At 37.2% G+C, this 14,197-nt stretch overlaps 1 protein-coding gene across 5 annotated transcripts in view; it reads left to right on the top strand.

The window, feature by feature from the left end:
- The window catches only part of UTRN (utrophin), a 348,412-nt gene that overhangs the window by 285,345 nt on the left and 48,870 nt on the right, over positions 1–14,197 (top strand). For all 5 annotated transcript variants that reach the window (XM_014263434.2, XM_014263436.2, XM_014263435.2 and 2 more), the window contains 2 exons: positions 5,349–5,550; positions 12,532–12,617. In XM_014263434.2, coding sequence (XP_014118909.2) covers positions 5,349–5,550; positions 12,532–12,617 — 288 coding nt within the window. The remainder of the gene's footprint in view (positions 1–5,348; positions 5,551–12,531; positions 12,618–14,197) is intronic.

The following is a 14,197-nucleotide window of genomic DNA, read 5'->3' as shown; positions in this document are numbered from 1 at the left end:
ACAGATGGTAATAAGATGTATGATATTACCAGATTTTCTTCTTAAAAGTTAGAAGTCCTTGGCATGGAAGGACTTTTCAGCCCTGAAGGGTGCACAGTACTGCAGGATTATCAGGAGCACAGGAGTGCAAGGCCCTCCTAGGGGTGCAAGCACAAAAGGAGTTGCAGAAAGAGTGCCACCTTCCAGGTGGTTAGTTTTCTTTCCAGCCTAGGAGACAGCAGTCTGGACTTCAGATATGCATCATACTAAGTGAAGCTGTGCTTAGATGGTAGCTAGCTTCTCCAGGAAGCTGGACTGTATCTGTGCACAGCACAGGCTCTTAACACTACCTATCGCCAGTTCTTCATAAGATGTGGTCCCACCAAGGACTGCAGCTTCATCTCCCAGCAAGACAAAAGAACATTATATAACATATATATGTATGTATGTATGTATATGTATATGTGTGTATATATATATGTGTGTGTATATAAATAGATAGTAGCATTTTAAGCTTTTTGCTTAAAAAAGTGTGCAGGGTATAATGTACTCAACATGTACCTAAAATCAAAAAGCAAGCAAGAGATCAGAAAGTAGAGTAAAATTCTCCTTGTGTGAGCTGTTCCTCAGTGAAGAGTGGGAAAAAACGGACTGCATATGACAGATGCTAATCATGCTGCGTATTTCTGACAGACAGTATTCTTTCTGTTCTTGCTTTTACTACAAAATATATCAATTTCTATAATAATTTCTGCCATGGTTAACACTCTTCATTCACATATTTCAGTGAATACCTATTCACTATACCCTGAAACCTATTGCCTCCAGTTTCAGGGGACGGAGTTGGAAGGGAAGACAGAAAGAAATAGTAACAAGTAAAGAGAATACTCCACTTTGAAAGACCTAGGAGATTCATCTCTACAGGTCCAATCTGCCTTATTATCTATGATGCTGTTTGTTTACTTCATCTCTTTGCTTTGTGGAAAGAGACAACAGCCAAAAAAAAAAATCTTTGTTATACATGTGTACTTGATAAAGAATTGGTTTTTTTTTAAAGAGGGGGAAAGAGTCATCTTCTGTGCTACTGCCATTCATTTTTTGGTTGTGAGTTACTTTAGTCTGCCTTTTTATTTCCTGCAATTTTAATTGCAGATGCTTTTTCAAGGTGTTTGGATGCAGAATGCTTCAGAAAGGCTTACGTGCTAAAGCAAAGAAAACATCAAAACAAATCACAAAAAATGGAGATCACTATAAAATGTGACAAATTGCTGTCACAGGCAGGGTGTGTGTATAAAGTCAGAGGCATTTTTGGTGGGAACTCCCAAGAGCACAGCTGGAAATGGATGCACAGTTCCACTTGCACCTGATAGATTTTGACTTTGCAGTGCAAGTGCTTTACAAACAGATTCAGGACCAATTGCACTTTAGAATGTTCATTTGAGATTTGTACTTTAGAAAACTTTGCTGATGCCATATCTCTTCTGGGTAAGTGTCAAAAAAACTCGGCTGTAGGGAAATTATTATTATTAATAATAATAATCTATATCTATAGATCTATATCTAGTTATTATATTTCTTATTATTTTTCTCATTCTCCTTTTAAAAGAGAAAGTAGATTGCTGCAGAGACATACATTTTTATATATACACGTGTATGTATTTTCCTGGAATATAAGAAAAGTTGTAAGTTGGAAATAATAAATTCTTAGCCTCTTTGTCTTGGATTATGTGGGGCAGATGTAGTGAGAGCGCTTTCCCACTGTAGCAGAAGAATGGGGCCAGAGTTTCCTGTGTTGCAGATGTACTGGGCAACTGTGTAGCTCCAGGTCCTGATGATGTTTTTTTCTTGTGCAGCATTCAAGAAATTTCACTTTCAAGAAATTATAATGCCCCAGATACTGAAGTATAGTACTGAAAGGCAAAAGAGGAATAAAATCACCATGCATATTCAGAATTCTGTTGCTGAGTTTCTCTAGGTGATTTAAAATTTAAGAATTTTAAATCCACACACAGGAGGGGAAAAAAATGGAACATTTAGACATCAGGAACTGAGAGAACTGTGAGCACTTCCCTCTTTCAGGGAAGAGTGCAGTCTCTATGCAGGAACTGCTATAATTTGCAAGGTCATTTTAATAAAAAAATGCCACAGTAATACCTGACTATTTTCCATGGGGTTACAGCAGCCTCAGATTTGCCATTTGCAGCTGCCTGTAGTTACTTGCTCCTGAGTCAGTTGCTCACACCTGCTTTAACAGTGCTGAATGATGTAATTTCTCTTTTTCTTTGCTAAAGTCTCCTTGCTGCAGAAAGGTGAGAAATGGGCCTTGTGCCCATTGGTTGGTTAAAAGCAGGGTTGGTCTTTCAGCATGTTTAAGCAGCTGCAGAATGGTAGTGCAAAAATGCACTGAAACCTGTGTAGGCATGGTGCCAGAAGTGCCATGACAGGATAACCTCCTGTCCCAAATTTTATTCAGCCAGGTAAGTGCTGAAATAAGCAGGAGTAGAAGTAATTTCCTCTGGTGGTTCTCATGGACAGTGCCATCCAAAAGTGTAAGTTTAGCTTAAGTTGCATTAGTATAGCATCAGAGTTGTTGTGTTTCTTAGTACAAGAACAGTGGGAGTCGTGTTTCTTGGTACCAGCATACTGGGAGTACGTCTCCCAGATCCTTCTGAAATGGCTAGGCAGAAATGTGAATGAGAGATCTTAATGCCAGCAGATCAAGAAGTTAGCAGGCTTAGTGTCTGGTGAATTGCTTCTTTTCTGTGCAAGGATCGTAATGTTAAGCCAAACGCAAAGGCTACAACTTCCTGGCATTCCAAAGCTTTCTGAATTTTCACAAACTTTAAAAAAGGTAGGTTTTGTGTGCTGTCAGTCTGTTTTCTGAAGCTAATTACTTGCTTTTAGCCAGCCATTAAGTACCTTACAGAAACAGTTTGCAAAATAACCAGAAAACTTAAAAACTCCCAGACAAACAAACAAGCAAAAAACTCCCGCAGCCCAAACCTAAAATAAAAGCTAACATCAGAACAAAACCAGCAAACTGGTCACATTAATTTTTGTGGGGTCTTCTTTGTCATGAAGGTTTTTGAAGTCATGAAGGGAAATGAAGTGAAAAGTGACCATCTCCTAAGTTCAGTATGTATGTCATTGGATAGCAGGTTACCCTCATTTGGCTTCACTCCCTCCACAGCTCAAAAAGTAGTCAGGGTTACACTGTGAGCTGTTTGTGGGTCTGTGTGGTTTTTAAATATGCCTGTGAGCCTTTTCCAGTGTATCACATCCTTTACAGCTATTGTAGGAGATTATGCTGCAGTGAATGTATTGCCAAACACTTCAGCTACCTCAGGCCAAACTGGTAGCAAGGTATTTTGCTGCAATTACCAGTCTGCCTCTTTGATAAATACATGGCTGGCATTTGTTTGCAAGCCCAAAAGAAGGGCTTAAAATATCCCCAAACAAACAAGAAAGTAAATGACAAACAAACAAATGTAAACCCCTGCAAATCTGATGCTGTGAGGTCAGAACAGAATGTACCAATTTTAGTGCAGGAGAGGAAAGACAAGGACTGTGAGGTACTCTTTCTCACTTCACAAAGATGTGAGGAAGGGTGAATGGGGGAAAAGGGGTTTGGAATGTAGCCTTCTTTTGGTAGATGATCACTGAGTTCTTGAGAGAATTTGCTTATAGCAGTTAATGTTATCTTGCTCTTGCTTCTTTTTCTGTTGTACTTGTTTTCCAGCCCAGATAGAATTACCCAATTGGCTGCACTGTTATTCTCCCCCTCTGCTCTTTTGAGCCCCCACCTGGAATAGTGCATCCAGATCTGGGGTCCTCAGCACAAGAAAGATGTGGACCTGTTGGAGCAGGTCAAGAGGGGAGCTATGAGGATGGTTGGGGAATGGAACACCTCTCCTATGAGGAAAGGCGGAGAGAGCTGAGGTTGTTCATCCTGAAGAAGAGAAGGCTCCAGGGAGACCTTAGAGCAGCCTTTCAGTACCTAAGGGACGCTTATAAAACATAGGGAGAGTTTGAAAGGACAGATTGTGATAGGACAAGGAGAAAAAGTTCTGAACTAAAAGAGGAGACATGTAGATTAGGTATTAGGAAGAAAATATTTACCGTGAGGATGATGAGACACTGGCACAGATTTCCCAGAGAAGCTATGGATGCCCCATCCCTGGTAGTGTTCAAAGCCAGGCTGGATGGGGCTTTGAGCAATCTGGTCTACTGGCAGGTGTCCCTGCCCATGGCAGAGGGGCTGGAACAGGAAAATATTTAAGGTCCCTTTCAACAAAAATAATTTTCTGGTTCTGTGATTTTCTATGATTCATTGCGATGATTGGTGAAGAGCAGTTCACAACATGTCTGAGAATGTCATGTGGATTTTTTTTTCATTTGAGAGATGACATTTGTAGTGCAAATGTGCTACTGACTCTTCACAAGCAGCTCAGTATGAGCTTTTAATATGCTTCAACCCCATGTTATGTATATTGTAGCAAGCATACTAATACGTTGCAATACATCACAGCGATTTTTTTTTACTTAAAAGTCCTTGCTTCTGTAAAAAAAACCTCACTTAAGATTATACCACTTGTGTTTCATCTTTTCCACTTCCTTTTGCAAAAGGAGTTAGAAGAGCTCACTGATGGCCTTTTATTTTCACCATGCAAACCCCAGATTTTCACAATCACATTTGAATGGTTTTGAGAGAAAAACCCTTCTGCCCCTGTAAAATATCCATTGCATCACCAACTCCCTATAGAAAAAATTCTGTAATGAAGAAGATAAAAATATTTTTCAAGAAAGTGTAGCATTTAGTGTTCTGGAAAACTCCAATAATTAATCTTTGTGTCCCTCTCCTTGCTTTATTTTAAGCCCTAATTTAGCAACTGCTGTTCAGTTAATCAGGCCTCAGTACATTTTAACACCTTTAAGAAGGAATTCTTACATAAGAATTTGCTTTGCTCTGCATTTGCTCAAAAGTGATAGTCATTTTATAGTATTCTGCTTTATGGTAAATATGAAGAATCCTGTAAACCTAGTGAATTCTCTGTGTGTGCATCCAAAGTTAAGGTCCTCTAATTACACAGACTAACTTAGCAGCTATTTTGATGTTGTGCTGAGGTGTGCAATGTCTTTTTATGATGTTTGTATTCTAGCTTTTTTAAATAAATAGTGTCAAAATGCTGATTTGTCATGGAGAATGGTTTGTTACTATCATGTTACTAAATGAAAGCCACTGGGGTAGTTGTTTGCAGTGTTTGCTACAATTTACGCATGAATAATTATTGTAAATGTTATGCTCAGGCATCTGTAGTCGCACTTTTTTTTAAAAAAAAATCTTATTATTTTTAAAAATCTATTCTTAGTGGACTTGTTGGACCTGAACACAACAAGTGAAGTTTTCAAACAGCACAAGTTGAATCAAAATGATCAGCTGATTGGTGTCCAGGATGTGATCAGCTGTCTCACTACCATCTACAGTGGGCTTGAAGAGAAACACAAAGACATGGTGAATGTTCCTCTCTGTGTAGACATGTGTTTAAACTGGCTACTCAACGTGTATGATAGGTAAGAAAGTTGTTTTTTTTTGTCACAGTGTGTACCCCAAGGATTATAAATTATAAAGACTTAAAAATTTCTTTATTAATTTCTTTATTTTTATCTTTATTCTTTATTTCTTTATTTATTTCTTTATTATTTCTTCATTATCTTCTGATGTTTTTGGCTCCATAATGAAAGTGCAGTTGCACGCGATATGTTTATTACGCTGTCCTGCTCAGCACTGAACTAAGATTACACTGCTTTTATACTACTACCAAAGAAACATTGAAAGGATTTCAAGAAATATGTATGTGAGTAGAGAGCTAGAACACTGCTTTAGCTGTGTTCCTACTGTGAATATTCCAAGTTTTCCAGGTTGATTGCCATTCATATCAGATTCTCTTTCTGCTGTAGGTGGGATGGTTTTTCATGTATTTTACACTTAGTTACTTGCATTTATAATCCTGGCTGAGCTCCCTGCCCTGAGTCGTCTACTAAATGGAGGTTGTTGTGATCTCAGCACTAAAGCCTGTCTGTTTCTGGAGGGTCAGCAGTGTCCTAGTTCTGGCTCCATTCCAGCACATGCAGCTCCTGCCATGGATCAGTTCTGAGGGCTGGTGTTATGTGGTCTTGTTACCTGTCCTTGTCCTGGCAGCAAGGCTGTATTTCCCAAGGGCATTGAGTTTGCCTTGAGAATATTTTGGGTGCTTACAGTAAGAACTTGTGGGTTTATTTAAATACACATTTGCTGTTTCCAGAGAGAGAACTAAGTCTCAAAAAAAATGGAAGCATCCACTCCAGCAGCCCCTTGTGGCTTTGGCCAGTCCTTCCTGAGCCCCTCATCCCTTCTTTCTTCCTCTGGAAATTGAACTCTGCCCTTTCTGTCCTGCCTTATGTCAGTCTGCATGACCTGCAAGCAATCTGCTTTTATTTAGTTGTGCTTTTGAGTCATGAGTTTGTTGCTTATTTTTCTTGGTGGTGTTCACTACTCTTATCTTCCTTGTGTAGTAGAAACTGGGGAAAGACTTGGTTTCCATCAGCTCCTCCATGCCCTAAAATGTGTCTCCTTACATTGCTTCAGCAAAGGTATTTCAGGACTCTTCCAGAGCCTCAGTAGTGCAATACAGGTTGTGGTTGCTTCAGTGTGTCTGTTTGAATATCTGCTTGAGTTCAGAGCTATAAACAGAATTGCAAATCAGAATTTCTAAGCTCAGTGAAGGTGGTTACAAAATTTATTTTCTTTCTCCCTACTTGAAGCTGAAAAAAGAAAAAAGTGTTTCTTGAATAGCAATAAAAATTCTTATACCTGGCTTTGCAAATGGGAGCTTTTGCTTATAGATGTATGTGTTATCTTCAATATGTTCACTCAGTGCCAAATTTTAACAGTTCATAGCTTTTTGCTTTTTTTTTCCCCCTCAGAGGATTACGTATCAGTTCTTCTATACTTTGTGAATATTTTACTTTATTTTGGTTTTAGGGGAGGGGAAGGAGGGAACAGAGTACATAGAACCATTTGTCATTTATGTGCTGGCTACTGGCATTCAAACATTGCTGTTAAACATGTGACATTTCTGTTGGTTGGACTTCTCCCCATTACTGCTGAAAAACTAGAGGGTCCATCAAATATTGACTGGGATTTCTTCCTGTATTTCTTATTTTGGAGAGTTCTGTATTGTGAGTAAATAAACACATCACTTGCAAATAGAGCAATAGATCAGGTGGATTGCTTGACTTAAATGTTATTGGCAATTTAGAACAAGAGATGTAATAATGTCAGAAATTTTTTTGTAGTTACTGGCTGGGTTTTGTTTTCTTTCAGACTGAAGACAAATCAACTTCATTTTCTTCAGCTCACCTTTGCTTCTTCAGTTAGAAGTCAGTTGTTTTATCTGTTCATATTTAAAATGTGCTTAGTAAGCAGTAAACCTTTCTTTCAATAATGTTTCCAGTTTCCCCTATTTCCCCTTGACTATTATGTTGAAAACTTAATGTAGATAATTCTTCAAGCTCATTAAATACTTGAGTCTTTAAATTTTGAAAAATTGAGGACGAAAAATCGAGGTTTACTGAGAGAAAATTCTGGTTTACAGTGTTTTTCCTTGCTCCCCTTTCAAATTCACTCCAGGAAGAAAAAGAAATGCTAAAAGACTAGGCACCAATTCTAAGCTGGAATTTTGATTTTGTTTTCTAAACTGGCCTTTATAAAAGAGCTAATTTGTGTCTTGGCATTTCCATTGTATGTATTGCATTGGTGTCATACATTTAAAATGTGTCAAGTTGTTAAACTGCCAACAAAAAGCATCTGTTAGTCACATGCTGCTAACCTGAGATTTAATTACAGATTCACAGATTAATGGCAAACTGAATAGTTCTCTAGACTTAACCTGATGATGTCTTTGGCCCTTAAAAAGAACCAATTTATTTTTAGAAAAGGTCTATTATGTTCTAGTATTTTCTGACACATTAGGAATGATTTATTCTGGGCAGAGGAGAGAAATGCTAAAATTACTCAGTGACTTTTACTACATCAAGGACTCAAAGGTTGTTCCAGACATCAACATCTGCCCTTATAAACATTTTCCAAACTTAAAGTTCTTTGTTTTTGTTAGTTCAAATCCAAAAAATCCGAAGTTTTTTTTTTTTTTAACTAAATTAGAGATAAGTATCTTGATACTTAACATGAAAACTGTGAAGGAATTTTTTTCCTCTGTGAAATACTTTGGCTAGGCCTGTGTTTAAAGCATCCAAAAGCAATAGCTGGTGGTTTTTCTTTTCAATTATATACTGTCAAATTTGCTGAAATCTCCAGACATTGTTTATATAAAAAGGACTGATAGCTTTCAGTTCTAATGGAATAGCTTAACACCTCTTTAAATGAGTTGTTTCTATATATACTGATTTAGGGTGATGATTCATTTCAATTAGAATTACCCATAAAGAAACTTTTATGTGCTGTTTAAATATTTCACAATGTTTATCTGACTTCCTATTTTCAACTTTTAAATTTTCTTAGGGTTTTTTTTTTTTTAATGCTAGGATACTTTTGATAATGCCTTCTTTTAAATTGGATTTCTTTGGTACATTAGTCTGAGAAGAGTATATGTGATATCTATGCTGACATTTTCCATATAATCAAAGCTGTCTTTCATGATCATTCTCTGCAGCCCAATCTTCCCCTGAAGAATCACAACTTCGTTATTTATTGTTGCACTCATACACCTGGCAGCTTCTGTCAGCAGGCTGAGTTAATATCCCAGGCCTTACCGGCATGTTCATTTCAGTAAAATCTGAACTTCTGAGGAATGAGGATGAGACACCTGCTCAGTCAGCCTTAACTTTATGCCCTGGTTTTGACAGTAGCTGATGGAAGTTTTGTGCATGCACTCCAATTGCATCCCCTGTTCGTGACGGCTCTCTGGATTCACAGAGCACTGTGTGGGAACAGCTTAGCAGGCTGTGGTAGCAGTAAGAAGGCTCTGGGAAGGTCCTGGCTCTCTGTAGGGCAGGAAAATGATCTCCTTTGTCTGACTTGTCTGTGGGTGATGAAGGGGAGGTGTCTGTGCTGACCTGCTCAGATCTACCAGGCTGCCTGGTGGTGCTGGGCCATGCAGATAACTGATTCACTGCAGCCCCAGTGTTGTCTAGGCTTGAGAGCTCTTTGACAAGAGAAGGCTGAATGGCTCTGGGCTCATCTTCATTCTCTAGTTCTCCTTTCTAGTACCTTATACTATTATTTATTAATTTTACTATTGTCCCTCCTTCCCCAGGGACATAGGGCTCCTCTAGACTCTATGTTATAATTTTGTTTTCCAGGATTCTTTATTGTGTATTCCTGCTTGAAGTCTCTTATATTTAATATTGTTACCTGTCTGAAAATATTTTTTTTAATCTGGCTAACTCCTGTATGCAACTGTGCCCATCACCAGTTGCTCCTTTGGCATTCACATCCTTAGATAAAATGCTTATATATTCTCTGTCTGTGCCATCACAATGCTACAGAATATTTGCATACCATTGTTGGTAAACAGTAGTTTTTATACTTACATTCAACAATTTAGTATTAATTATATTCTGATTAGTACATTTATAGTCTACTGATTTCACAGGCCTCTGTTTTGACTATGGTATAGACTTTGGTGTTTGCCTGACAAGAAGTTTTGGATCCTAATTCTGTGTTAGGAAGTTATCTACAGAAAGGAATAGATTCAGGCTCCCTTTCATCAGGATCAGAGTAAAAAAGTATCTGAACTGCTGAAAGTGGCCTTATCAATTGATTTTGTAATTACAAGCATGCTTGCATTGCTATAAGGAGTCTGAATCGTGTGCTGACATTTGTGGCATATATGACCCATAAAGTTTTATGAATTAAGAAATTAAAAAGTTTCTTGAACCTTCCCACTCTAAAGCCTTGATTCTTAGGTGTTTGTACATATAGGACAATTGGATGGTTGTGCTGCCATTCAGAGGCACCTTGCAAGACAGCCTTGTGGCAAAGTGGCCTCATAGTCTCCCAGCAGGTCAGGGGAGGTGATCCAGCACTTCTCAGCATTGGTGAGACACATCTGGAGTCCTCGGTTCAGTTCTGGGCTCCCCCAGGACAAAAGAGATGTGGACAAACTGGCATGCATCCAGTGAAGCACCGTGAAGGCAATTAAGGGCTTGGAGTAACTGATGTATCAGTAGAGGCTGAGAGAGAGATGAGACTTTTCAACCTGGAGAATTTTCAGGGGGATCTTATCAATGTCCAGAAATATCCAGTGGCAGCAGAAGAGACGATGGAGCCAGGCTTTTCTCAGTGGTATACAGTGACATGACAAGAGGCAGCAGGCACAACCTGAAACACAGGAAATTTTGCTTAAATATATGAAAAAATCAAGATGTTTTTAGTCTAAGAGGTTGAACAGTGCCACAGGTTACTTAGAGAAGCTGTTCAGTCACCATCCTTAAAGATACTGAACTGATGGGATATGATCCAGGAAAACCTGTTCTGCCTGACTGAGCAGGGACATTGCTCTCTGGAGGCCCCTTCTCTTCTCAGTGGTTTTGTGACTCATTAAGCTGGGAAAACTTAAACCATTGGCTTGGAAATGTCAGGACTACAAAGTCTATGGGTTTGGGGGGAGAGAGGGAATGTATGTAGCATTTGGTTCTGATGTGTTGGGGTTTTTTACTGTATATATATCATTACAGTGCTAATATTTATCTGTTTCCAAGAAAGAGACTAGTGGTGAATATATTACTCTTTTGAAAAATGTTCTATTACAGGCTTTGTAATTATTTATGTAATGTATTGAGAAAATGCTTTTTGTGTGAAGGAAGTTTTTCAAAGACCTACAGAAATCTCCTGAAATTAGGAGAACCCTGAAGCCTTGGCAATTGTGCCCTGATCTTCTAGCTGTAAAGTCTCACTTTCTGTCTTTGATAAATGAATGATGTGGTCAGTCCCAAGTTAAATCAAACTCAAATGAATGTTCACTTTTTTTCCCTGATGAATATAAATTTAAAGCACAAACAACCATACACAGGAAGGAATAGGAAAATAACTTTATCAGGGTGTAAAATGAGCCATTTAGATGGCAAGGTATGCCAGAATGATGTAGTGTCTGTGATTGAAAGAGGTAATTTGAAGCTAAGCTTGAATATATAAAAGGTGGCACTTTTATAACATTCTGGAAAATTGGGTCCTGATTTTCCAACTAGGCAGTAAAAGTTATAGATGTTTTTGATTAATTTGGCAGTAATTTCTCTGCACCTCTGCTCCATCTTATGGAATGAAGATACTGCTTTCTAGTGTTACTAGATTAGATGATGTTGTGAAGACAAATGCATTAATATTTGTAAGTTGCTTAGCTAATTTATCAAGAACCCAGGAGTAAATTAATAATTTTGTATTCAGCACAACATCTGTGAAGTAAATCAGACAGCAGACCATATGCTGAATATGGATAGGATAGAAAGAGATAAGCAATAACCCCTTCAGAAGTAATTAAAGTATATATATAACTTCTGTGTGGCAGGAAAGACCAAAGTAAGGTTTGAGGTCATATTAAATTTAGTGTTATCTTACTTGTTGGTGAAAGACCCAGCTAACCTTTTGTGTGTAATATATACAGTTTAACTATTCTGAAGATTTTTTTTTTGCCATGTCTCATTTAAAGACAAATTGTGTCATGTTTTTTCCATTTTGAAAGAATTTTAAGAATATATTCCTGAACTGATCTTCTGAACTTTTAAAATTCCTTTTCCATGTAAGCTGGATTTGTTGTTTTAGTGTCTATCTGAACAGCATTTGCCCTGCAGTCTTAACACTACTTGCTTTGGTACCCACTTATCTGTTCTCAAGCTGCTTCCTTAGGGTTGGACGTACTTTTTTTCATGCTGGACAAGAAGAGCATGAAGTGACATTGCTTAAAAAGAATGACAGCTCCAAATCACTGAATTACTGCATATGATTGTCTGTTTATGTCCCAATATTGTATATGTCAGAACATTTTAAACATAAAACAAAACAAAAAAACCCCTAGAAAACAAAAAATAAACAAAAAACAACCAAAAAAACCCACAAAAACACAACCCCCCCAAAAAACCCCAAAACCAAAAAAAAAAAAAGAAACGAGGTTTTTTTAAAATGTAATTACTGTGATAGGAAAACTTGGGTTTTTTTTACAGTCCTTGTGTTTCACACTGAGTAACAGGCCTTCCTGCTGTGTGCTCATATATTTTTTCTGTGTATATCACGTTAATAAATCACTTTCGGAACTTTGCAGAACTAAATGTCTGTTCTTTTGTAGTAATACAAGCTATTTTGACATGTAAAACCTCTTGGAAGGCAAATTGAGCTTTAGTAAGGGAGGAATTCTTAATGCAATTTTTAGTGTTAATAGTTTTTTTGAGATCTGAAGTATATTTTAAATTTAACTCTCCAATGTCTTTGTATTATTCAATAGGCTTGAGTTTGAATGAAATAGAATGAAACTGTACTAAATTGTCTTGTCTTTATAATTTCAGTGGCCGAACTGGAAAAATTCGAGTGCAGTCCCTGAAAATTGGCTTGATGTCTCTTTCTAAGGGCCTTCTGGAAGAGAAATACAGATGTAAGGAAGAATTTCTTTTACAAACTACTCTGTCTAATTAAGTCATGTACAATGACAAAACATCTTGCAAAATTTGTAGTAAAATATTTCCAATGCCTGTTGCAAGGCAATTTTCTTCTAAGTAAAAAAGAATTCTTTTCATTATCACCAGTGATAATGGTTAAAGTAGGATTTATATCTTGACTAGAAAGTATTTCTGTCCATTCTGAATTGTCAGAAGTCACATTACTGCAGTCCTCAAAAGGAAAGGAGAATATAGGTGTGTGGAAGATAGAGAAGTATTGTTCTCTCTTATATGTGTATATGTTTTGTTTAGGGAAAAACCAGGCAAGTTAGTGCTGATTGCATCAGATTGATATGATAAAGCAAGGAAATACATCAAAATCCTGCAATCGTATTTAGTGGTCTATGAGAAAGACTGTCTGAACTCTGAAAATACTGGTTTTCTAGTATATGTGCTTTCTGCCAGAATTGCACAATCAAAGTTTAAGTTATGTTGATTTTAGTAATCCCACAAGCTTGACAAATACTGAGTAATATAAAAATATTTCACAAAAATAAATACAAGATCAGAAGAGAATTGAGTAGCTTTGTGACAAAAAAAGCCCTGACAAATACAGAAAAACAGATGAAGCACTATATTAGAGCAGTCTAGATGATGGACATTTACATATTATGCACATAGTCTTAAATTTGCTGTTCTTTACATAGTTCCTTGACTTATTTTGGAAACACATGAAAAAAATTATAGAGAGACTGAATTTGCTCCATGTACCTTTGGAGCTCTGTAAAAAATTGTGCTTTCCTTAAAAGCATTTGTAGTCAATCTTGTAAACTTAGGTATTAACACTGAACAAAAGTAAAGTGTTTTATGCATTGGGACATATTTTTACATCTGAATGACATACTGAGACTTTGGGGTGTTTAGTTTCCTTCTGTCATTTGACATAGACGTGAAGTATTCCTTAACTAAAAAAAGAGCTTGAGGGACATACCTTTGTTCCACAATGACAATTCAGAAAGTAATCTGCTGTTCTTTGTGAAATAAAAAGCTTTCATAAAGTGTAGGAGTTAGGCTGTGGATGATAAACTGACAACCCTAGGAAAAGATGGTTTTAAAAAGCTCCAAAACCTGAGGATACTCCTATTAAATTGCTATTGGTAATACATTAGTATATAGTTGCCAAATATAGGCACTGAAGCAGAATAAGAAAATTACTAGGACAACTTCATATTTATGTTGTTGCTTTGTGTTTAGTAATAGAATTAAAATGGCAGCTGATGGTGGCTGCAGATTTTACATCATTTATGTCAACAAGATGGACTTTTACTCTGAAGTATGTGGTGAGAAGTCCTGAAAGGATTAGTAGAGAATAAGGCTCAGAAGACTTTTGTACCAAGTGATTGTAACTTCAACCTGAAATACATCTGAAATTAAATTAGTTGCTTGCATTCTTGAAGCAGAGAATAAATAGTCAGGTAATCATCTGACTATCCTATCTGTCATCCTTTTTGTTGTAACTCCAGCTCTGATCAATGTGCCAGGCTTTGATATCTTTGTTAGCTTTATTGTCCTTATG

This window comes from Pseudopodoces humilis, chromosome 3, assembly GCF_049639895.1.
Source record: "Pseudopodoces humilis isolate 2021_Gansu_Grassland_sample_001 chromosome 3, ASM4963989v1, whole genome shotgun sequence".
Taxonomy (NCBI): domain Eukaryota; kingdom Metazoa; phylum Chordata; class Aves; order Passeriformes; family Paridae; genus Pseudopodoces; species Pseudopodoces humilis.
The sequence above is the reverse complement of the archived record's forward strand: the minus strand, read 5'-3'. Positions and strand labels throughout refer to the sequence as shown.